Source organism: Dryobates pubescens, chromosome 20 (genome assembly GCF_014839835.1).
Source record: "Dryobates pubescens isolate bDryPub1 chromosome 20, bDryPub1.pri, whole genome shotgun sequence".
NCBI lineage: Eukaryota > Metazoa > Chordata > Aves > Piciformes > Picidae > Dryobates > Dryobates pubescens.
This window is the reverse complement of record NC_071631.1, coordinates 521,938-545,983: the sequence shown is the minus strand read 5'-3', so window position 1 is coordinate 545,983 and position 24,046 is coordinate 521,938. Positions and strand designations below refer to the sequence as shown.

The following is a 24,046-nucleotide window of genomic DNA, read 5'->3' as shown; positions in this document are numbered from 1 at the left end:
CTGGCGGGAGGCGCAGAGGGATGCGGCGGACGCCGAAGCCCCAGCGGCGCGGGCGGAGGCCCTCAGGCAGCTCCTCCTCTCTCCTCCTCGTACTACAGCTCCCAGCAGCCTCCTCGCGCACCGCTCCGCCGCCCCCCTTCTGCGCCGATTGGTCGGGCTCCTCGCGAAGCGCTTTTCCGCTTTCCGGTTGGCTGGGGGAGCTGCCAATCACGGCGTGACGGCGGCCGGGAGAGCCGGACGGGGCCGTATTCTCGAAAGCCACTTAAGCCGTTTGCGCGGGGCCGGGGTGGCTGCCGGTACGGGGCGGGTGGTGGCGCAGTTGGCGTGGCGCATGCGTAGAGGTGCGCGGGGAGCGCGGCGCGGGGGGTGCTGCTGAGCCCCGGACAGCTGGAGGGGTAAACAGGGGAGGGGGCGGGGGGCACGGCCGGGGCCTAGGCCAGGCCGCGCCTCAGGGCCCTGCCCGCTCCCCGGGGACGGTGCCCGGCGCCTGCGGGGTCTCCCCCGGCACCTACCGCTCTCCTCGGTCCCGCTCTCCCCGCCCCGACCCTGCATGGATGGAGCCTCACAACTTCCAGCGCCCGCTGAGCCCGCACCCGGCAGGCCTGACAGGTAGCGCCCCGGCCGGGCCCCGCCCGCAGCCCCTCCTCCCTGCCGCCTACCCCCCTGCCCCTCTCCTTGCCGCCTGTCGCCCCTCTTGCCCTCCTCCCTGGCAGCTGTATCCCCCCCACCTCCTCCCCTGCCAGCCGAACGCCCCCCGCGCTCCCTTCCCTGTCAGTTCTACCTCCACACCCCCATTCCTGACAGCTTTTCCCCCGGCAGCCCCTTCCCTGCCAGCTACCCCGCACCTCTTAGCTCCCTTTCCTGACAGTTCGCCCCCACCCCCCCTGCCAGCCCCCTCTGTGCTGTCGGTCTGCACCTTCAGGCCCTGCCAGGTGCCCCCCGCACGTCCCGGCCCGGCACGCCCCCCCCCCCCGCCAGCAGCCTGACCTCCTCCCTCTGAAGAAGCCCTCTTCCATCCCTCCCCCTACTCAGCCTCTCATCCCTCACTTTCCCTATCCTTTCTGCCTGCCTTCTCTTTCCCTTCAGCCTTCTCCACACCCTGCATCCTCTGGCTGGTACCTTCCCCCCTCCCAGGTTGAGCCTTTTGACTTCTCCTTCCCTCGGCTGGCACTGCCCTGTCCTCACTTTCTTCTCCCTTTTCCTAAGGGCTGACTCTGCCCTGCTCCCTTCCCTGGCTGAAGCCTTCTCATGCAACTTCCCCCTGGCTGGGTGGGTGTCCTGCAGCCCTTGCCTCGGAGGGGTGATCAAGATCAACCTTTCCTCCTCTGCCAGCATCTGCTGGCTAAAGTCCTTCCTGCAATTACTGGGTCTTGGTGTTGAGCTCTTCCTTGTGCCAGGCTGAGCTGTGGCCTTGCATCTTCCCTTTCTTCCTGAGGATGGCAGCTGGAGGGTGGAGGGTGGAGGTGGGATGGCAGCTCCAGGGGGTGCTGCCCGAGCTGCGTGCCCTGTCTGGGCAGATCAGAGTGTCCCTGGCGCTGCTGTCCTCTCCTGCTGGGGCAGTCAGGCCTCTGGTCCTGCCTCTTCTCCTGTCCACCTCTCTTGTGAGCAACTCTTTCCTGTTGCTGGCTGGCTCTGTGCTCTGAGCCATCTGTCCTGGGGAGCCGCTGCTGCTCCTGGCAGCTCCTCCAGCTGCAGCCAACCTTTGCCTGGCTGTTTGCTGCTGCCCAGGGAATTCCCTCCGCACTCTCCAGGCTTGTCAGTGCACTGTGTTTGAATTTGGGCCATGACCTCTTGGGAAGTCAAGGTAAAGAGGAAAAGGAGCCTGCAGAGTTGGGTGCCAGGTGGTGTTTGGAGGGGTGAAGCAGTTCCCAGGCGCGGAGGGGAGGGGTCCCAGGGCCCTCCCTGTGGGGCGAGCGCAGGATCCGCAGGGCTGGCAGCGCTCGGTGCTGCTGCTCCCAGTGACCTTGAGGTGGAGAAACTTGGGTGCAGCACAGCAGCAAGGAGCTGCACTGCTTGTTGAAGGCTGCTGGTTTGAGGGGGGGTCCTGCTGCTTTGTGGGGTTCCTCAGCACTGATGGAGCTTTGCTGCAGGGCAGTGGTCCCCACCCCGGAGCCCTGAAGCCCAGGGCCGTGGGGCACTTCTCTGGCTCAGTGCCTGGCTGTGTGCATAGCTGAGGGGGTGCTGGGGGTGCAGGTGGCTCAGTGAGGGGAAAATGCATCCAAGCAGAGGAGCAGTCCCCCAGATCCCAGCTGCATTTTTAAACCCACTGCACTGTTTGGGCTCTGTTTGCAGCCCTGCAGCAGGGGTGCCAGGGCAGCTGGAAGTGCCAGCTGGGGAGAGTCAGAGAATCTTGTCAGTCCCCTTCCTCCCTGTGCCCTGAAGCACCATTTCCCAGTGTGCTTCTGCAGGAGGTCTCCAGTGGCTGTCAGTGCAGCCTGGCAGAGCTGGAGCCCACAGCCTGCAGGGGCCTGGGGCTTGTTAATTTTTGACTGCAGCTTTGAAGGCCAAGAGTTGCGAAAGTTCCCTCTGTGCAGGGCAGGAGAGCCCAGGAGGGAGCTGCAGCTGGCTGCAGGTGGGCCTGGGCCTCCTCAGGCATCAGGGTGCAGGCTGAGAAGAGGCTGCTGCTGTGAGAGCTTCAGCCAGAGCCCAGCTTTCAGTCCTGCCTGGGGTGTTCCAGAGGCGTCTGGGACAGTGAGGGCTGAGGGAAGGTTGTCCCTGCCTGGGGCTGAGCGTGGAGATGCTCTTGAAGGCTGGTGGGGAAACATCTCCCATTGCCATCTGGTGAAGGAGCAGAGGTGGTGGTGAGGGTCTCCTCAGGTAGCCAAAGTGGAGCTGCCTGTGGGGCCATCTCTGGTGGTGATAATGCAGATTCAGCCTCAGCTGCTCCTTGGCACTCGGTCCTCTGCTCAGGAGCTGCTTGCCCAGGCTTAGCTAACAGCCAGAGACCTTTGTGAGTGGTTTAGGGAACAGCACAGCTAAAGGTGGAGAGAGCCTGTGCAGAGCTTCTGCTGAAAGAGGAAGGTCCTGTCCCAGTGCCAGGCTGTGGGGAGCCTCATGCCTGAGAAGCTTCAGCTGCCTGGGAGCAGAGGTGCAGCTTCTGCTTCTCTGGCTCCTTGGGTGACCCTCTGCAAATCTGAGGAGGCTTTGTGCCAGGGTCAGCTCCTGCCTGGAGCCCTTGGCTCTGCCTGTGCAGTGCTGTGGGCAGCAGTGCTCAGCCTTGGGAGAGCTTGGATCCTCTTTCAGAGTGGGAGCTCTGCACTCCACTTGAGCCAGGCAAGTGTCACCCTCCTGGTGAGCAGGAGCCTGGGGCTGTGGCTGGTGGACAAAGTGTCCTGGACTGAGGGTTTGGGATTTCCTGATTCTGTGATAACTGAGGGCCTGAAATTGACCCAGGGGAGGCTTAGGTTGGACATGGGGAAAAGTTTCTTTGCTGCCAGAGTGGTCAGGCAGTGGCAGAGGCTGCCCAGGGAGGTGGTGGAGTCCCCATGCCTGGAGGTGCTCAGGAAAGGTGTGGCCATGGCCTCTGGGGCTGTGGTGGTGGTTGGGCTGGGTGAGCTTGGAGGACTTGGAACTGCTCCTCCTGGGGAGCTGGCTGTGTACACTGCCTGATGGCTTCTGGGGGGTGAAGCCCAGGCCTTTGGGGCCCCTGGGGTGCAGCAGCCTGCTGGTTTTGCTCTGCAGTGTGGCTGCATGGCCTTGGAGTCGCTGGTGGTGGAGGCTCTTGGCAGATGAAGCAGTAGAGGCTGAGGCAGCGTTTGGCAGAGCCCTGCCTGCCCCCAGCTGGGTTCTGTGCCTCAGGGAATCACCACCTCCTCCTCCAGCAGAGGACAGAGTGGAAACTGTGGCTTGTTCTGCTGGTGACTGCTCTGAGGAGAAGCTGCAGTGACTGGTGGCACAGGCCAAAGCCAGGCTCCTTCCCTTGTCAGGAGAGCTGGAGCAGGCTCCAGGAGGGACAGACAGGGCCTGAGGGAGGTGGCTGAGGTGAGAGACATCATTGCAGCAGGGACAGCCTTGGAGCAGGGCCTGCTGGGCCAGGCCCAGGCCCAGGGGGGAGGTGGTGAGACCCTGCCCCAGGCTGCTCAGGTTGGTGGGAGATGGAACTTGCCTGGAGCCAGGTGAGGTGGTCTGGGGCTCTGAGCAAGCTGCTCTGGTTGGGGATGTCCCTGCTGGCTGTGGGGGTGGACTGGATGACCTTGGAAGGTCCCTTCCCACCTAAAGCATTTTGAGATGTCTGTGGTGCCCCTGCTGCTTGGGGAGCTCTTAACACCTCGTGGTCAGTGTTTTGGAGGCCAATGTAGTAAATGAGGGAGAAGAGGTGGCCAGAAATCAGGGCCTTGTTTGTTCCCTTGTAGAGTCCTGGCTGGAGAGCCTGGGGAAGGGGCTGGGACCAGAGAGGGGCAATGCAGCTGGGGAGGGCTCTGGAGTGTTTGTGAGGAGTGGTTGAGGGGGCTGGGGGTGTTCAGCCTGGAGAAGAGGAGGCTCAGGGAGACCTCGCTGCTCTCTGCAGCTCCCTGAGAGGAGGCTGGGGCCAGCTGGGGGTTGGACTCTTCTGCCAAGTAGCAGGTGACAGGAGGAGAGGAAATGGCCTCAGGCTGCCCCAGGGCAGCTTTGGGTTGGCCATGAGGAACAACTTCTGCCCCAGCAGGGTTGTCCAGGCCTGGCCCAGGCTGCCCAGGGCAGTGCTGGAGTCTCCATCCCTGGGGCTGTGGTGCTGAGGGCCATGGGCTGGCAGTTGCCATGGCAGCACTGGGTCAGTGCTTGGATCTGAGAGGACTCTGCCACCCAAAGGGTTGTGTGGGGCAGGCTGTGGGGGTGCTGCTGCTCAGGGCGTGCAGAGGCTTTGCTGGTGTCCTGGGTGGTCTCTCCAGGCTGATGCCAGCAGCAGCTCTGCTCCTGCTGCATTTGATCTGCTCACTGGGAATGGCCTCCTAGGTCAGCTGCTCCTCAGCCTTACCCCTGCCCTGCCTCAGCTTCTGCCGGTGGCTTAGCCCCCGCGGGTGTTTGGAGAGCTGCCCGGGCTGGGCTGATGTCCATCCTGCCTCTGCTCCCCCTTCTGCCCTGCAGGTAACTAAATGCCCTCGGTGTGGCTCCCTGCTCTGCTGGCATGCTTGGATGCACAGCAGCTCCTCCAGTAGCTTCTCTTCGTCCGCCTGGCTGCAGGAAGATGGCAAAAGCAAACATCACCAGAGACCTCATCCACAGGCAGATCAAGGTGGGTGGCAGAGCTCCTGCTGGCTGCCCAGCAGATGGGGAAGCCTCCTAGGGGCCGGCCCGGGGAATCCTCAGGTTGCTGCCTCGGGTTCTGCGAAGCTCTGTGCCGCCTGGGAGCCGCCGAGCCGTGGGCACACGGGCAGGGCCCTGTGCCGAGGGCCGGGGCGGCAGCGCCGCGGCTCCCTGCCCGGCGGCTCGGTGCCTCTCGGCGCAGCTGAGGAGAGGAGCAGGGCTCCTGCTCGCCCCTTAGCCAGCCTCCCCCAGGAGCTCTGTCTGCTGCTTTCTCGGCTCTCTCCGTGTGATCTTGCCATCAAAGGTATTTTCTGACTGTAGTGGAGCTAATGATCTCTGTCTCGGTCTCTGCCTGTCTCCTTCTCTTTCAAGAGTGATGTGTTGCTTCCTTTGTGTAGGGCAAACTTCAGCGGTGGTCGGGATCAGTCACTCCGTGGCTGCTTGTGAAATATCAACGTGAAAGGCCCGGCTGGGGCAGACACAATGGGCAATTATTGCTGCCACGGGAGGCTTTCAATCACTTGCAGCTTTGCTGGTAATCAGCATGCACAGAAGTGGTCTGGTGGTGGCCAGAATGAGCAACCAGGAGCCTGAATGCTCACTTGAGGCTGCAGTTTGGTACCAAACTTGGTGTTTTAAGCTGGTAATTGGAGCCATCTGCAGAGATTCCTCTTGCTGCTCTAACAAGGAGGGGATGGTTCTGTGGTTGGAGCCTCAGCCTGGGACTGGTTCACACTGTCTGCTCCCTCAGGCTTTCATGTGTGACCTTGAGAAGGTTGCTTCCTCTGACAGCTCCTGGTAGGCAGAGCAGTGCCCTGCTGCACAGAGCTCTCAGGGGCTGCAGGAGCAAGGCAATTAGAGCTGCAGCACCTTGCACTGGGCCTGGCAGGCTCTGGGGGCTGCAAGCCATAGAACCCTCTCGAGGGGGTTGAAGTTGGGAGTGGAGGCTGCTGCACAGAGCCTGCTGGGGGTTGGTTCTCCTCCAGTCCCCTTCTGTCTGTCTCCCTTTTGTTTTCAAGTGGCTTTTGTTGTGTGGAGGTCGTGACTGAGCTGTGCTGAGGCTCTTTGTGTCTGCTCTGGGGCTGCTGATGTGTTCCTGGTACCATCAGTGCCACTCCTCACGGTGCTGTGCTCATCTCTGGTGCTCAGGACCGTCTCTGTTGTCTTCTGCTGACTGTAGCCTGGCATGGGAGAGGACCCAGGTTGGGTCAGCTCCTAGGAAGGAATCTCCTTGGGCCTCAGGTGTTCCATCCTAAAGCTGACCTGCAGCCCCTTCTCTCCAGGCTTGCCTCTGCAGTTGGCCTTCTTTCCTGGAAGCCATCTGCTGATGCATCTGTGAGCCCCAGGAGATCAGAGCAAACAACTGTCCTGCTTTCCTTCACCTTCACTTGTACTGCTGCAGCTCTGTGGCAGCTGCTCCCTTCCCTGTGGAACAGGCTGTGCTGTGCTGCTGCAGCTGCCTGCTCCTGCTCCTCTCCTGATGAAAGACACCAGCTCCAAAGCATCTTCTCCAGTTACCTTCCCCACTGCCCTGCCCCATGCTGGTGCTTCAGGGCAGATCTGGTGTCATGGCAGAGCAGCAGTGCTCCAAAGTCCCTGCCAAGGGCTGGGGATGGCTGCTCCCAAGCTCTCCTCCAGCTTCTGTTTCTGGCCCTAAACAGGCAGCTTAGTTCCTAGTCTGGGCCTCTCAGACCTGGTCTTGGCTACCCAGCTGGGGTCTGGCAGTTAGCTAAACCTCATCTCCTGCAGGGCCACAGGGGAGCTGCAGGAGGACTTCTGCAAGGGTCTGGAGTGATAGGGCAGGGGGAGATGGCTTCAGAGCTGGAGAAGCTGGATTGAGATGAGACATGGGGAAGAAATTCTTCCCCAGGAGGGTGCTGAGGCTCTGGAACAGGCTGCCCTGAAGAGTTGTGGAGCCTCCAAACCTGAAAGTGTTGAAGGCCAGGCTGGATGAGGCCTCGAGCAGCCTGGGCTGGTGGGAGGTGTCCCTGCCCATGGCAGGGGCTTGGAGCTGGATGGTCTTTAAGGTCCCTTCCAAGCCAAAGCTTTCTGTGCCCAATTCAGGGCCAAGGATTGCACACACCTCGAGTCTGCCCACTGCGGGGCAGGACCCTGGTGCTCTGCACCCCCCAAGAGCTGGCAAGGGCCAGGGCCGGGCTGGGCCAAGCTGGGCAGGGCAGGGCTGGGCAGGGCTGGGCAGAGCTGTGCTGGGCAGGGCAGGGCCGGGCTGGGCCGAGCTGGGCAGGGCAGGGTCAGGCAGGGCCGGGCAGGGCAGAGCCGTGCTGGGCTGGGCTGGGCAGGGCTGGGCAGGGCCGGGCCGGGCTGAGCTGGGCAGGGCAGGGTCGGGCAGGGCAGGGCAGAGCCGTGCTGGGCAGGGCCGGGCTGGGCAGGGCTGGGCAGGGCAGGGCCGGGCTGAGCTGGGCTGGGCAGGGCAGGGCCGGGCAGGGCAGGGTCGGGCAGGGCCGGGCAGGGCCGGGCAGCGCTGCAGTGTCTGTTTGCCTGCTGCAGGAGAGGGGAGCGCTGGGCTTCGAGCGGCACTACCACGTCACGGATCCCTTCATCCGCCGCCTGGGGCTGGAGGCAGAGCTGCAGGTACGTGGGGGGAGGGCTGTGTGCTGGGCTGATGTGGGGCTGGAGGACCTTAGAGGCCTTTTCCAGCCTGAAGAGTTCTCTGCTGTGGCCAGCCAGCAGCAAGGTGCTTCTGAGAGAGGCATCAGAAGTGTTCCCTGCATGGAATCTCTCAGCCCGGCCCGGGGCTGCGGAGACAAAGTCCTCTCTGCAGCTGTGGGGCAGGGTTGCAGCTGCAGCCTCTGAGCCTAAGCTGCCACCTTCCTCAGCACTCCTGGGGTTGAGTTTTGGTGTTCCCTTTCTGCTGCAGCCTGCCTGCCTTTCCTGGAGGTGCTTCTCTGCCTCCTGGGTGTTTGGGGTTGGGCCTGGGGGGTTTTCAGGGCTGGAGTACAAACCCTGCTTGTGCCAGACCGAGCTGGGGTGTGTGTGGAGCCCACTGTGCCCTTGGCTCACAGCAGCTCTCCTGGCTGAGCCTGGAGTTTGTGTCATGTCATCTTGCCTCTCTTTCTCTTCTCAGGGTCACTCTGGGTGTGTCAACTGTCTAGAATGGAATGAAAAAGGAGAGTAAGTGTGGCTTGATTCAGGGGACCCACAGCCTGGTAACCCCAGGTTCTCCCAGGGGCTGGATGTAGGCCATGTTCCCATAAGCAGCTGCCTCCTGTGCCTGGGGGAGTGGAGCTCAGGCTCTGAGTTTTGAGGTCTAGCAGAGCTCAGGCTCCAACAGCAGCTTGAGTTGTGTCCACTGTATCTGGGTGCTGGTAGAAATGCTGCTTTGGTGAGTCCAGGAGGCAAATGGTCAGCAGAAGAGGTGCAGCTTGAGGGCTGCTTCTCTTCTCTTAAGTGGCATTATGGATTATGATGGATCTTGGGGATTTGCCCAGCTGGTAGTGGCATTTCCCCACCCCCTTCCTGCTGATGAAAGCTTCTGCTGGGGGCCAAATACATGAGGGAGGGGAGAAAGAGGGAGAGAGCTCACCTCTGTGCAGTCTCAGAGAGAAACTAAACCTAAATTTCCTTCAGCCAAGTGGAATAAAGAGTTCCTGCCTGAGAAGTGCCTGGCTGGAAGGAAGAGCTTCTTGACATGTTTCTGACTTGCCTCTTACAGGATCCAAAGTCTGCTGCCTGATACTGCCCAGAAATATTTACCAGGGAGGATTTCATGTGCTTGAAAGAGATCTGGCTGCAGGGAAAGCAGAGAGAGCAGCTGAGAGCTGCAGACAGCAAATTCTTCTGCTTCAGAGGGTGCAGGAGGCAAATGGGGCCTGGCAGTGCCCCTGCCACAGCCTGTGGGTCACAGAAAGAGCCCTGGCTGGGGGCTGTTTGGCACATGCAGAGCCCAGGAGTGCCTCAGATTGAGTTTGGGGATGCTGGGGAGCGGTGAGGCAGGGCTGAGCCGGCTCCCCGAGCTGAGCCGGCTCCCCGAGCTGAGCCGGCAGAGCCCTCTGGCTGCTCCTCCGGAGCTGCTCCGGGGCTGCTTGGCGCCCGGGGCCGAGGGGAGCGCGGCTGGGGGAGGAGCGAGTGAGCTGCTTAGGGCTGGCCGCGGGCAGAGCCCTCTGGGGGGCTGCCCCCAGCGTGGGGCAGGGCCTGCGGAGTGCAGCTCCTGTCTGTCGCTCGCAGCCTGCTGGCCTCCGGCTCCGATGACCAGCACACCATCGTCTGGGATCCCCTGCACCACAAGAAGCTGCTCTCCATGCACACCGGGCACACCGCAAACATCTTCTCCGTCAAGGTAGCTGCCCGGGAGGAGTGGGCTGCGGCAGGGTGGCTCCTTGCCGGGGGGCTCCCTCCTGCGGGGAGCTTCACCCCGCCCCCGTCTCCCCCAGTTCCTGCCGCACTCGGGGGACCGGATCCTGATCACCGGGGCTGCGGACTCCAAGGTGCACGTGCACGACCTGACGGTGAAGGAGACCATCCACATGTTCGGGGATCACACCAACAGGGTGAAGCGGATCGCCACGGCCCCGCTCTGGCCCAACACCTTCTGGAGCGCGGCCGAGGATGGCCTCATAAGGTACAGCGCTCGGCCCTGCCCCCGGCGGGGCGGCGCCAGGGCCGGGCTGGAGCCGGGGCGGTGTGCGGGCCCCGAGCCCATCCCTTCTGGTGCTGCAAGGATTCGCCTTCCAGTGTGGGCTGCTGAGGAGGGCTCTGCCCAGCTCCTCTGTTCCCTGTGCAAAAGAGAGGAGGAGCCGCGGCAGGTGGGAGGGAGGTGGAACTGCGGTGGTGCTTCCCTCCAGGGTCACTGAGGCTCTAAGGCAGTGTCGCTAGGAGAGGCTGTTCCACCTTAGCTGCTGCCTGTGAGGGCAGGGCCTGGGGGCTGGTCTGGGGCTCGGATGAAGGTGTGCCTGGCACAGGGCTGGCCCCGGCCCCGAGGTACTCGGCTGAGACACTCAGTGGCACCGTTGGTGGTGGTCAGTGGCACTGCTGTCCCCTCTGCAGGCCCAGGCCAGGTGCCCAGCTGCGTGCTGCGCGCTGTGGCTGCGCTGCTTCGGGTGGGCTCCGCTCCCCCTCCCCCGCGGCTGCCCTGCTCTCAGCTCCTGCCCCTTGCCTCGCAGGCAGTACGACCTGCGGGAGAGCAGCAAGCGCTCCGAGGTGCTGATCGACCTCACCGAGTACTGCGGGCAGCTGGTGGAGGCCAAGTGCCTGACAGTGAACCCCCAGGACAACAACTACCTGGCCGTGGGGGCCAGCGGCCCCTTCGTGCGGCTCTACGACATCCGCATGATCCACAACCACAGGTGACTGCGCCGGGGGGCAGGGCCGGGGGATGGGCTGAGCTCCGAGAGAGAGATTGAGACTGGAGGGAAGGGAGGAGTGGCCGAGGCTGGGGAGAGCCTGGCCCGGGCTGCCCAGAGAGTGGGGAGCTGCCTCCTGGCTGGCACCACCCCAGGTCAGGTTGTTTGGGGCTCTGAGCGCTCTGCTCTGGCTGGGGAGGTCCCTGCTGGCTGCAGGATGAGCTGTGAAGGTCCCTCCCAGCCCAAAGCTGTGTGGGATGCTGTGAGCACCCTGGCACTCAGCAGCCTCACCATGAGGTTTCTCTGGGTCTCCAGCACAGCCCCAGCTGCCCCGAGCTGTGTGAGCTCCTGGGCTGCACCGGGGCAGGCAGGAGGCCCTGCCCTGGGCTGTGAGCAGCAAGTGTCAGCAAAGGTGAGGCTGTGACTGATGCTCTTCTTCTTTCTGGCCAGGAAAAGCATGAAGCAGAGCCCCTCAGCTGGGGTGCACACCTTCTGTGACCGGCAGAAACCTCTCCCCGATGGGGCAGCCCAGTACTACGTGGCAGGTACTGGCTGGGGGCTGTGCTGGGGCTGGCTGGTGGAGCTTGGTAATGCCTGAAGGAGCAGAGTTCTGCTCACCACACACAAACCCACTGCTGAGAAGCTTCTCTCACCCAGGGATGTTCCCTGGAACTTGTAAGATGTGGCCCTGGGCAGCCTGCTGTAGCTGGAGGTGTCCCTGCTGGCTGCAGGGGGTTGGCCAAGATGCCCTTTGAGAGTCCTTTCCAACCCAGTGCCGGCTGTGAGGCTCTGAGTTGCTGCCCAGGCTGCCTGCCCACTTGCCCTGCTTTGGCAGTGCTGTGGTGCTGAGCTGCTGCCTGCCAGCTGGAAATGTCTCTGTCACCTCTACTGGGGAGTCAGGGACTAGAGCTGCTGGGTGCTGCAGGAGCTGATCCCAGCAGGGCTGCTCCCTCTGGCAGGGCAGCAGCCTGCCCTCATGCTGCAGATGAGGAATGGGTGCTGCAGGGTCTGGGCAGCCTGGATGATTCCTACTGCCCTGCTCAGCAGTTACTACCTTCTTTGGTTTTCCCCCTTCCAAATGTTTGGGTTTTGAAGGGGATCTTAGCCCAGCACATTCAGCAGACCAGCTTTGACAGTTTGGCTTCTGATGAGTCCCACTGGAGGGTTTCTTGGGTCCCTTGAATTGGTCATGCACCACATCTGCTGTCTGAGGCAGCAGAACCTGTGTGTGAGCTGAATATTTAGGAGCCTTGGTTTGGTTGTGCCTGGGACTTCATTAGGGAGCTCTGATGGGAGGGCTGGGGATGGAGGTGCTTGGTTGCAGATGGCCACAAACCAGAGCAGCCAAACCCAGGTGAATCCCTCAGGCCAGGGCTCGCTGGGCTCCAGCCCTGCCCTCCCGAGGGGGCAGCCCCGCAGGACTGGTGCCGAGGCCCTGAGGGCACAGCGCAGTGCTTGGGTGCAGGGAGAGCAGCACTGCCTGCGCTGCCTGGCCTTGCCCTGCGGGCGCCCCCTGGCGGGGGGCAGCTGGGCGGCGCTCGGGGGGCAGCTGGGCGGCGTGTGGGGCGGCCCCTGGCAGGGGGGCAGCTGGGCGGCGCTCGGGGGGCAGCTGGGCGGCGCTCGGGGGGCAGCTGGGCGGCGCTCGGGGCGGCCCCTGGCAGGGGGGCAGCTGGGCGGCGCTCAGGGGGCAGCTGGGTGGCGTTCAGGGCGGCACTCGGGGGGCAGCTGGGCGGCGCTCAGGGGGCAGCAGGGCGGCGCTCAGGGCGGCCCCTGGCAGGGGTCAGCTGGGCGGCACTCGGGGGGCAGCTGGGCGGCGCTCAGGGGGCAGCTGGGCGGCACTCGGGGGGCAGCTGGGCGGTGCTCAGGGCGGCCCCTGGCAGGGGTCAGCTGGGCGGCACTCGGGGGGCAGCTGGGCGGCGCTCAGGGCGGCCCCTGGCAGGGGGGCAGCTGGGCGGTGCTGGGGGGCAGCTGGGCGGCGCTCAGGGCGGCACTCGGGGGGCAGCTGGGCGGTGCTGGGGGGCAGCTGGGCGGCGCTCAGGGCGGCACTCGGGGGGCAGCAGGGCGGCGCTCAGGGCGGCCCCTGGCAGGGGGGCAGCTGGGCAGCACTCAGGGGGCAGCTGGGCGGCGCTCGGGGGGCAGCTGGGCGGTGCTGGGGGGCAGCTGGGCGGCGCTCAGGGGGCAGCTGGGCGGTGCTGGGGGGCAGCTGGGCGGTGCTGGGGGGCAGCTGGGCAGCACTCGGGGGGCAGCTGGGCGGCGCTCAGGGGGCAGCAGGGCGGCGCTCAGGGCGGCCTCTCCCCGCAGGGCACCTGCCTGTCAAGCTGCCAGACTACAACAACCGCCTGCGGGTCCTGGTCGCCACCTACGTCACCTTCAGCCCCGACGGCACCGAGCTGCTGGTCAACATGGGAGGGGAGCAGGTGAGGAGGCAGAGGGAGCTTGGCAGCAAGCTTCCCACCTCCGGTGAGCTCAGCCGCGGCTCCAGGGCAGCTGCACTGCTGCAGGGGGCTGCAGGGAGCTGCCGAGCACTGGAGGAGGCTGCCCGGGGCAGAGGCTGAATCGGAATTGATGCAGTCAGAGAAGGGCTTGGGCTGGAAGGGGCCTTGCAGATCATCCAGTTCTTGGAACTGGGCAGAGACAGGTCCCACCAGCCCAGGCTGCTCCAGGCCTCATCCAGCCTGGCCTGGAGCACCTCGGGGGGGCAGCCACAGCCTCTTCCGAGTTTCCAGCTCCCATTTCACTCTTTGGGAAGAGGGGAGGGGGAAGGCAGTTCTGGAACTGACCTTTGCTGACCTAGCAAAGGTTTCCTACCTCCTCTTTGAAACCTCATAGTGCTTCTGTAATAGAATCCAGTGGATAGAGGAGGTGGAGAGGCAAAGGCCTCCACCTGGAATATTGATTGCTTGAGTTTGCAGGCCTGGGAGACCTTCCTGGGTCTCTGGTGAAGCTCATCAGTGGGATGAGAAAATCCTCCTGACAGCACCAATCGGTGTGGATCAAGCAGGACCTTTGCTTGTGGGCAGGTCGCTCTGTGCTTGTCCTCCACAGATGGCTTTCCACACCTGCCCTCCTTGCCTTGCAGGGAAGGTGCTGAGTCAGCTGGATGGGGCTGGGCTGGGCTGCAGCTCCTCTGCCAGCAGAGTGTTGAGCTGGAGCTTTGCAGGGCTGCTCTTGAGGCTTCTCAGGAATCCTGGGGGTGCCCTGGAGAAGCTTCTGCCTCGGTTCCCTTTGCCACCTTCTCTGCCAAGAGAGGTTTGACCTCTTCGTGGTCACTGAGTCGGTGAAAAGGTTTAAGTGGCTGTGTGGGGCTGCAGCTTTCTGAGCAGCTTGGTTTCTGGTCAGGTCATCTTTGATGCTCTGCAGGTGTGGGGAGAGCTTTGGGTAGGACTTCTCAGCAGTGCTTCCTGCCCCCGGTGCTGGAGCGGCAGCTGAGTGCCCCCAGCTGTAACTGCATCCCAGTTAGAACCCTGGGAATGGCCTTGGAGCCTCAGCCCAGCCTGGCCCTGTGCTGCTCCTGTGCCCTGGGCATTGCTGCCCTGCCTGGGGCTCTGCTCTCACTCTCTCTCCATTCCCTAGGTCTATTTGTTTGACCTGACCTACAAGCAGCGCCCATACACCTTCCTGCTGCCCAAGAAGTGCCACGCTGCAGGGGGTGAGTACAGAGCTGCTGGGGCACTGGGGGAGGCAGAGGGACCTCACACAGCTCTCCCTCAGGGACACTGAAGTGAGACCTGGCTGCTGCTGGGCTGTTCTGCAGCACAGATCACAGCCTGAGCTCTGCAGCCCTGCTGCAGGGTGGCTGGAGGGGAGGTGCTGGGAGGTGTCTGCCTGTGTGAGCCGAGCAGGGGGCACAAAGCTGTGCCCAGGGGCTTGCAGGGTGGCTGAAGGCCTTCAGCTGAGCAGGAGAGCTTTGTGGCTGGGGATGGAAGTGCTGGACTGGGTTTATCTCTTTCAAACTTGTTAGTAAAGTGCAGACTGCATCTGCTACCACCTCACAGCCATCAGGAGGGAGCCAGAGCAGTCCCTTCCCTGCTCTCAGGGCCTGGCCTGGGATGAGGTGGTTGAGTCAAGAAGTCTTTTGTTTGAGCAGAGGTAAATCCAAACACTGAGTGCTGGCCCTGCCCCTTCCAGGGCCTGTTCTTGCAGAGGCCCTGCAGGCAGCAGCTGTAGTGTCCCTGCTGGGGCAGAGGCTGCCTCTTATCAGGGGAGTGTTCCCTGGCCCTGCAGCTCCCTGGCAGGCTTTGCTGTGTGCTCAGTGTGCCTCAGCCTTAATCCAGCCCTTCCCATCCTGGTACCAGAGCCCTGCCCTGCCTGCTCTTCTCTGCAGTGCTGACTGCAGGAGGCTGAGCTGTGCTGGGGCCAAGCTGTACATGGCCAGGGCAGTGCTGGACAGGCTCCTGCTGCTGCAGCTGCAGCAAAGCCTTCGCCCTGTTGGGCACAGAAAGGTCAGGCAGATTCTGGGAGGGTGGTGTGGGTGCAGAGGCTGAGCTTGCTGCGCAGGCTGGGCAGTGGCTCTGCTCTCCCAAGCTGTGACAGGGCCCCAGCAGCACTGCCAGCTGCAGCAGAGATGCAGTTTGTCACCATTTCAGCTGAGTGTTGTCTGCAGAAGTGGCAGACAGTGCCTGTGTGACCTTCAGAGGCTCACCTCAGCTTGCAGCAGCTCCAGGAGCTGTAGGGTGAGAAAGGAGTGGAAGGAAGAAAGCTTCGAGGTGCTGAGGGCCATGGCCTGGTGGTGGCTTGGCAGTGCTGGCCTAGCAGCTGGGCTTGATCTCCAGCCTTAGGGGTTCTGATTCTGTCATCTGGAATTCCTTTCCTGGAAGCCTGCAGCGGTTCCACTCCTCCCTGTCCCCCAGCCCAGCTCTGAGTCCTTACCTGAGTGACTCACCCCACAAGCAGGGCCCTGAGGAGCTCTGGGCTTGTTCTGAAGGTGGTGCAGCTCAAGCCACCCTGCCTGGGTGTGTGCTCAGCTCTGTTCTGCAGTCCTGCTGCAGAGGTCTGGGCAGGGGGCAGGTCCCGTCCGGGCGGGGGGAGGTCAGGTCATGGCAGGTTCACCGGGGCCGTGGTGCTGGCTCTGCCCTGAGAGAGCCTCCTGAGGCCTCAGGTGTCAGTCTGGGTGGTCTGCATGGCTCCCTGGCCTGGCTGCAGGGCTGAGCTTGGCTGGTTTTGTGTCTGTCCTGCAGAGGTGCAGAACGGGAAGACCTCCACCAACGGCGTGTCCAACGGCATCCACCTGCACAGCAACGGCTTCCGCCTGCCCGAGGGCAGGGCCCACGGCAGGTGAGGCACAGCCCTGCTGCCCCTTCCTCTCCTCCCCTGCCTCCTGCCCAGCTGAGCTGCTGCTGGCCAAGGTGTGGAGTCCCAGTTCCCCTTGGTGGCTTGGCTTGGCTGGCAGCTGGCCTCAGTCCCAGGAGCTCCAGCAGGGCTCCCACAGCAGCCTGCCCAGGGGCACAGTGCCCAGGAGGGTTGGAAGCTCTCCAGAGGAGACTCCACAGCCTCTCTGGGCAGCCTGCTCCAGGCCTCCAGCAGCCTCACAACAAAGAGGCTTCTCCTCCTGTTCAGATGGAACCTCCTGGGTTGCAGTTTGTGCCCTTGCCCCTGGGCACCACTGAGCAGAGCCTGGCCCCAGCCTCTTGCCCCACCCAGGTCCTTTAGCTCTCGCTGAGCATTGCTCAGATCCCCTCTGGGGCTGCTCTGCTCCTGGCTCAGCTGCTGCAGGGCTCTCAGCCTTTGCTCCTCACAGAGCTGCTCCAGGCCCTTCAGCATCTCTGTGCCCTCCCCCAGCAGCTCCTTGTCTCTCTTCCACTGAGGACTTGAAAGAGCCTTGCTTCCCTTTGCTCTCTTTTGGGCTGTCAACAAAACTGAAGCAGCCAGAGCTGCCCCTGGAGCCCACTCCTGCAGCCTGCAGGTAGCTAGGAGTGGGTGCAGAGCCCTCTCCTGTTGCTCCTGCTGCTGCTTTCTGTAGCAGCAGAGCCCATGGGGGTGAGGCAGAAGCCGGCTCGCAGGAAGCAGGTCTCGCTGCCTGCTCTCCTGCGGTGAGGAGGGCGGATGGGAGGCAGGACGCCGCTGCTGCAGCCCTTATTTGGGTAGCCTGGGTTGCAGCAGGCCCCGGCCCGGCGCTTTCAGCTCGGCTCCTCTAGATGGCTCCTCCGGCACAGCGCTGGGCTGCGGCGCTGGGCTGCTGAGCGTGGGCTTTGTGCAGCCCTGGGAACTCGGCTGCTTGGCTGCCTTCTGGGTTTGCATTGTGCTCCTCGCTGCTGAGAGAGGCTCGGGGATGCTGTTTGTGTAAAGATGGTGCAGGGAGGTGGGGGTTGGGCTCTTCTCCCTGGTAACCAGAGACAGGAGGAGAGGAAATGGCCTCGAGTGGCACCGGGGGAGGGTTAGGTTGGACATCAGAAGAAACTTCTCCACTGAAAGGCTTCTCAAAGCCTGGCCCAGGCTGCCCGGGGAGGAGGCTGAGTCCCCATCCCCGGAGGGTGTAAGAGAGACAGAGATGTGGTGCTGAGGGCCATGGGTTAGCAGCAGCCTTGGTAGAGTCTTAAAGGTCTCTTCCAGCCAAACTGGTTCTGTGTGCTGGGTGTTGCTGAAGCCTCAGGGGTAGGTTGGTGAAAGCTCGGTGCTGAGCTGTGTCTAAAGGAAAAACAAACGGCCCTGTGGTGGTCCAGAGGAGCCCTTCCTCCCGAGCTCAGCTTGTTCCCCTTCAGGGCCTCCTGCCTCTTCCTGCCCCCCCTGGGCCTAGCTGATGCTTGCTGGGACTCCCTCAGCTGGAGCAAACCTGCAGCCAAGGAGCCCTCAGAGCTGCAGGAGGTGACCCTCACCTGGCCTCCTTTCTTCTTTCCCTGCAGCCCCCAGGTGGAGCTGCCTCCCTACCTGGAGAGGCTCAAGCAGCAGGCCAACGAGGCCTTTGCCTGCCAGCTCTGGACCCAGGCCATCCAGCTGTACAGCAAGGCCGTGCAGCAGGCCCCCAACAACGCCATGCTCTACGGCAACAGGGCTGCGGCCTACATGAAGCGCAAGTGGTAAGGAGCTGCGGGGCCCTGCCGCAGGCCCGGGGGGGGGGGGGGGGGGGGGGGGGGGGGTCCCCCTGCTGCAGGCCCGGGGGGCGGGGGGGGTCCCCCTGCCGCAGGCCCGGTGGGGGGGGCGGGGGGGGTCCCCCTGCTGCAGGCCCGGGGGGGGGGGGGGTGCGGGGGGTCCCCCTGCCGCAGGCCCAGGGCTGTGCTGCTGCGGCCGGGGGGGGTCCCTGCCGCAGTCCTAGGGCTGTCCTGCCTGGGAGAGCCCTCAGAGGTCCTCCGGGCCAGCTGCCAGCCCGAGGGCACTATGGCCATGTGCCAGGCAGTGCCCAGTGCCCGCTGGGAAGCCCTGGGCTGCCTGTATGTGGGGCAGGGTTGGGGTTCTGGGATCCAGCTGTGAAAGGGTCACCCCTGGCACAGAGCAAGGGATTGCAGAGCAGCAGGGAGGGCCACAGGCAAGCACAGCTGCTTGTGGCTCAGCACTTTGCCTGCTGCTGTGCTGAGCAATGTTCTGTGCCCTTCCTGTGTGAAAAGAACCCAGCTGGGGAGCTGCATCCTGAGTGCCTGCGAGGGTGGTGCTGGCTCGGGGCTGCAGTGGGTGGCTCGGGGCTGCACTGGAGCTTGGCTCTAACCCTGCTGTCAGGTGAGGGAATGGTTGCTGTGCTTTGTAGCTTCCTAGCTGCTGCTGGAGGGTTGTTGCAGCGCTGGCTGGAGCTGCTCTGCTTGCTGCTTTACCCAGGCAACCACTGCTGCAGGCAGGCAGGGGTGACCTGGTGGTCCCTGTGTTCCTCCAGCTGAGCCATCTTCTCCTGGACTGGAAACAAACCTCTCTGAGAGGTCTGGGGAGGTGGCAAGCAGTGCCTCAGAGTCTGGGGGAGGTTCTTTCTTGATTGTTCCAAGGCAGCTGTTAGCCTCTGCAGTGGTAATGTCTTCTCTGACCAGTGGCCAGAGCTGCATCTGCAAGATACAGCTGAGTTATTTTAGTGCCTGTCCCCTGGAGCAGGATGAGGCTGAGTACCATGACTTGCCATTAACATATTTAAACCAGCCCTGGTCCTTCATCTCCATTTGCTTTGTGAGGATATCCTCCTCCTCTCCCTGCTGAAATCCCCACTCTGAATTCTCCTATCTTCCTGCCAAGATAAAGAGCAGCCAGCAGTTGGTGACTGCCCTGCTGGCTGTTTTGCAACAGCAGAGATTTGGGAGCTGCCTCAAAAAACGACCTCAGTGTTCAGAGGGGGAAGAACAATAGGTTGAGATGAAGGGCTGGAAGGCAGAAGCCGAGGGCTGAGCTGGTGAGTGACATTTGTCTCAGAGGAGCTGTCGTTCCCCAGGGGTGCTGGCAGATCTGGACCTTCCTGCGTGTTGGACAGAGCTTTGTGACAGCTCTGGGTGGCAGGGAGAGGAGAAAATCTGGGCACAGAGGGTTCCTGTGGCAGGCAGCGAGCAGCAGCTCAGCAGCACTGAGCTGGCTCCTCAGGTGCAGGAGCGCTGGGAGCCGCTGGTGCGTGGCAGGAGGTGGCACAGAGGGGAAGGTGACCCCTGCCAGCACCACGTGCCTGAGGTGCCCTTCACCCTGCCAGCAGCTGAAGGCCACCCTGCAGAACGCTGCAAGGTTTGCCTTGGCCTCTCTTTGAATAACAGAGAGGCAGAAGAAAGGAAGTGCTGCAGTTTGCTGCCCTCCCCTTGCTCATCTCCCTTCAGCTGCTGCTGGTGCTCTGCAGCACTTCACAGCCTGCCTGTCCTTTGCAGACATGCTCCAAAGAGCCAACTGCAGCCCTCTCCAGATTGCTGCTGGCAGGCTCTGTTGACAGTGCTTAGCTGATTCCAGTTAGAGCCTTGCTGCCTGAGCTGAGGCAAACCTGTAACAAAGGAAGGAGTCGGTGCCTGCTCCACAGCTCGTCTGCACTTCCACCGCCCTCTGGGGGCTGTCGGCTGCCCGTGGTCGAGGGTGAAGGGTTTCTGAGGGTGGCAAAGCAGCTGGCAGCTCAGTCAGCTCCCAAAGCAAGAGACTCTCAGCTGGCACCAGAGCAGGGAACTCAGTCCTCTGCCTCTCAGTGCAAGTGTCCTGATCAGAGTCATGGAATGGGTTGGGTTGGAAGGGACCTTAAAGCTCATCCAGTTCCAAGCCCTTGCCATGGGCAGGGACACCTCCCACCAGCCCAGGCTGCTCAAGGCCTCATCCATCCTCTGGGCAGCCTGTTCCAGAGCCTCACCACCCTCCTGGGGAAGAACTTCCTCCTAATCTCTCATCTGAATCCAGCTTCTTCCAGTCTGAAGCCATCAGCTCTCATCCTGTCACTCCATGCCTTTGTCAAATGTCTCCTTGGCGCTCCCTTCAGCTACTGGAAGGCTGCTCTGAGGTCTCCCTGGAGCCTTCTCTTCTACAGGCTGAGCAGTCCCAGCTCTCAGCCTGTCCCCATAGCAGAGGTGCTCCAGCCTCTGGTCACCTTTGTGGCCTCCCTTTGTAGCCACTCCAGCAGCTCCCTGCCCTTCTGGTGCTGGGGGCTCCTTCTTGGCCACGGTGCCCCAGGTGGGGTCTCAGAGTGGAGCAGAGGAGCAGTCTCACCCAGCCTGGCAGGGCACAGACACAAACCAGCCCTCACACTGTGTTTCTGCTGCTCAGCTGCAGCTCTCATGGGGAAGGCTTTCTGCCTTCAGTACTGCACTGGCTGCAATCCATGGCCAGTGTCCACCTAGCTGGGAGGGAGCAGGGGCTGCATGGCCTGCAGAACATGCTTGTGGCACTGGATAAGCTCTGCTTAGCATCCAGCCCCAGGATCTGCAGCTCCCCCTCCTGACACAGGCTCCACAGAGCTGGAATTGTTGCCCTGTGGAAGGGCAGCTCACACCCTGCCCCTTGGGACTGTTTCAGGCTTGGGTAGGTGCAGTGCAGGTAGGGTACAGGTATGAAGCAGCAGCAGCATCACCATCATCATCATTACTGCTGCTCTGGCCATCATGTAGAGGCTTGGCACGCTCTCCCAGGACAGATTGTGGTGCCCCTGAGCAGTCCAGGCTCAGTACTGGTGCAGCAGGCATGGCAGCCCTGCCTGGCTCCTCAGCCTCTGCCAGTCTGAGCTGAACTGCAGCGTGCCAGGCTGGGCAGGGCTGCAGCTTCCAGAGCACTCTGGAGGCATCCTTGCTCCCACAGCCATGGGGCCCAGGGAAATCAAGTCTCAGTAACTCTAGATCCCAGAATCCCAGCAGGGAGGGGCTGGAAGGGACCTCTGGAGCTCACCCAGTCCAACCCCCTTGCTCCAGCAGGGCTCCCACAACCCTGGAGCCCAGGAGCACAGTGGCCAGGGGGGGCTGGAAGCTCTCCAGAGGAGACTCCACCACCTCTCTGGGCAGCCTGCTCCAGGCCTCCAGCAGCCTCACAACAAAGAAGTTTCTGTTCAGGTTGAACCTCCTGAATTCCAGTTTGTGCCCCTTGCCCCCGGGCACCATTGAGTAGAGTCTGGCCCCCGCCTCTTGCCCCCCACAGCTCCTTTAGCTCTTGCTGAGCACTGCTCAGCTGCCCCCTGGGGCTGCTCTGCTCCAGGCTCTCAGCCCCAGGGCTCTCAGCCTTTGCTCCTTAAAGGATCTCAGAATCCTCCCTGCCAGCAGCCTGCTGTACCGCTGATCGCTAGCAAGGTTTTCCCTACAGAGGGGAGAGAAGGTTTCGGCCCCCCGGGGCCGTGCAGCGTGGGGCTCCCGCGGCTGCTTGGCGCGGGCTGCGAGTGGCCGTGGGCCGGCGGGGAGCTGCCGCCACGCTGCGCGTCCGGCAGGGGGCGCCCGCCCGCCGCCGTGCTCCGAGCGGCCCTGCGCGCCTCGCAGGAGAGGCCTTGGCCAGAGGGCTTCTGCATCCTCCATCTTCAAAGGACTTCCCCAAGAGTGCTCTGCCAGGGAGCTCTGCTCTGCCGCCTGTAAAATGGCAGGTCCGGGCCCGCTCGAGTTCCAGGGCCGGCTGTGCGCGGGGAGCTGCCTTCAGGGAGCTGGGCTTGGTCAGATGGTGCCCCTGAGAGACAGCAGAGGCGGCTGGTGCCTGCGGGGTGTCTGCTCGCACAGGGAGAGCTGCAAACAAGCAGCTGTGGAGTGAAATGGGGGCTGGGAAGCAGCGTGGAGGACGTGCACTGGGTCTGCTCGGGTCTCTAATCCTCCTCTGCCTGCCCCTCAGGGATGGGGACCATTATGATGCTCTAAGAGACTGCTTGAAGGCCATCTCCCTGAACCCGTGCCACCTGAAGGCACACTTCCGCCTGGCACGCTGCCTCTTTGAGCTCAAGTACGTGGCAGAGGCCCTGGAGTGCCTGGATGACTTCAAGGGGAAGTTTCCAGAGCAAGCCCACAGCAGTGCCTGCGACGCCCTGGACAGAGACATCAACGCAGCTCTCTTCTCCAAGAGTGACAATGGTGAGCACTGCCCTGCAGGCTGCTGCTGCAGGCTGGCCCCAAACCCCAAGGGCTGCCCAAGGGACTGCTCTCCTTGACCTGCCCCTCTGCAGGGCAGCCCCAGCTGCTGGGAGAGGTTAGTGTTGCTCCGTGCAGCAGCCTGAGCCTGCTCTCTCCTTGCGCCTGCTCCTGGTTCGCTCTCGAGTCAGAGCGCGACAGAAGGAGTCTGACGTACCCTGGAGGGCATCTGGAAGGAACCTTGTGCTGGTTTGTGCTTCTGAGCCCTGCTCCCTGCTGCAGCTCTCCTTAACCCCTCCCCAAAGCTGCTGGGGTCTCCTGCAGAGCTGTTGCATGGAATCATAGAATGGCTAAGTTGGAAGGGACCTTAAACACTGTCCAGTTCCACCCCCTGCCACGGGCAGGGACACCTCCCTCTAGCCCAGGCTGCTCAAGGCCTCGTCCAGCCTGGCTTTGAACACTTCCAGGGATGAGGGGTCCACAGCTTCTGTAGGCAACCTGTTCCAGGGCCTCCCCACCCTCACTGTCAAGAATTTCTCCCTGATGTCCAACCTAAATCCACCCTGCTCCAGCTTCAGGCCGTTGCCTCCTGTCCTGTCACCACAGGCCCTTGTACAAGCCCCTCCCCAGCTCTCCTGAAGCCCCTTCAGGTACTGGAAGGCTGCTCCAAGGTGTCCCCAGAGGCTCCTCTTGCCGAGAACCCCTTCCTGGCCAGAGTGATGAGGGCCATGCTGCTTCTTTCCAGCTGAAGAGAAGAAAGGGGGAGGCCCCATCCGGCTGCGAGCCGCCGGCCGCAAGGACTCCATCTCCGAGGACGAGATGGTGCTGCGGGAGCGCAGCTACGACTACAAGTTCCGCTACTGTGGCCACTGCAACACCACCACCGACATCAAGGAGGCCAATTTCTTCGGCAGGTAGGCCGGCAGAGGCCGGTGGGGGTCGAGGACAGGAGTGGGAGCGGCAGCAGGATGCCCTCTGCCGTGGGCAAGGCCCCGGGCGGCTGTCAGGGGGCGGCGCCGGCGCCGGCTTGCGGGGTTGGGAAAGGCGGCAGCGGCCCTGCTCCCGGGGGCTCAGCGGCGGATCCACAGAGCCAGCTGGGCTGGGGATCGAATCCTGGGGGTGGAGGGCACCCAGAGAGAGCTTTGGGTCCACCAGTGTGAGGGGTGGCAGCCCGGCGTCTCCTGGCTGCTGGAGCTCTCCAGCCCCTGCTCCTCTCGCCCCAGCAACGCTCAGTACATAGTCAGCGGCTCGGACGATGGCTCCTTCTTCATCTGGGAGAAGGAAACCACCAACCTGGTCAGGGTGCTGCAGGGAGATGAGTCCATTGTGAACTGCCTCCAGCCTCATCCCAGCTACTGCTTCCTGGCCACCAGCGGCATCGACCCAGTGGTGCGGCTGTGGAACCCCAGGCCGGAGGTGAGAGCTGCAGTGGGAGGCTGGGAGCTGTGCCAAGCACCCCTCTGTCCTGCTGGCATCTTGAGAGCTGCAGCAGCAGCCCCTCTGTGTCCAGCACTGCCTGAGTCATAGAATCATGTTTTGGGGACGGTTTGGGAAGGGATCTTAAAGCTCATCCAGTTCCAAGCCCCTGCCGTGGGCAGGGACCCCTCCACCAGCCCAGGCTGCTGCAGGCCTCACCCAGCCTGGCCTTGGACACCTGCAGGGAGGGGGCAGCCACAGCCTTCCCGGGCAGCCTGTGCCAGGCTCTCCCCAGCCTCACAGGGCAGGATCCCTTCCCCAGCCGCAGTCTGAGCCTCCCCTCCCCTGCCGCAGAGCGAGACCCTGAACGGCCGCGTGGTGGTGGACATGGAGGGGGCGTCGCAGGCCAACCAGCGGCGGATGAACGCAGACCCCCTGGAGGTGATGCTGCTCAACATGGGCTACAGGATCACAGGGCTGACCAGCGGCGGCGCCGGCGGCTCCGACGACGAGGACAGCTCAGAGGGGCAAGTCCAGTGCCGGCCCAGCTAAGGCAGAGCTGCCTCTCCCTCCTCTCGGTGTTTGGCCGGAAGGGAACTGAGTTTCCTTGGCCCTGGACTGTCTGCACTGCCCCCTCTGTGCCCAGGGCAGGACGAGCTGGCAGGGGCAGGAGCAGCTGGCTCCAGACCCTCCTCGCCGCCGCCTCCTCCT

The 24,046-nt window shown here is 63.1% G+C and overlaps 1 protein-coding gene across 1 annotated transcript; it reads left to right on the top strand.

The window, feature by feature from the left end:
* Positions 1–313: 313 nt before the first annotated feature.
* WDTC1 (WD and tetratricopeptide repeats 1) lies at positions 314–24,046 on the top strand. Its single transcript, XM_054170536.1, has 16 exons — positions 314–609; positions 5,065–5,212; positions 7,732–7,815; positions 8,309–8,355; positions 9,409–9,520; positions 9,615–9,802; positions 10,344–10,526; positions 10,974–11,068; positions 12,825–12,940; positions 14,097–14,172; positions 15,701–15,797; positions 17,363–17,536; positions 21,687–21,922; positions 22,665–22,833; positions 23,143–23,335; positions 23,690–24,046. The coding sequence occupies exons 2-16, from the start codon at positions 5,105–5,107 to the stop codon at positions 23,885–23,887; spliced, it is 2,076 nt and encodes a 691-aa protein (XP_054026511.1). The 5' UTR covers positions 314–609; positions 5,065–5,104; the 3' UTR covers positions 23,888–24,046.

Coding starts and splice junctions, on each gene's coding strand:
- WDTC1 (XM_054170536.1), top strand. CDS start 5,105: ATGCTTGGATGCACAGCAGCTCCTCCAGTAGCTTCTCTTCGTCCGCCT. Junction 7,816..8,308: donor GGCTGGAGGCAGAGCTGCAG/GTACGTGGGGGG, acceptor TTCTCTTCTCAG/GGTCACTCTGGGTGTGTCAA. Junction 15,798..17,362: donor GAGGGCAGGGCCCACGGCAG/GTGAGGCACAGC, acceptor CTTTCCCTGCAG/CCCCCAGGTGGAGCTGCCTC.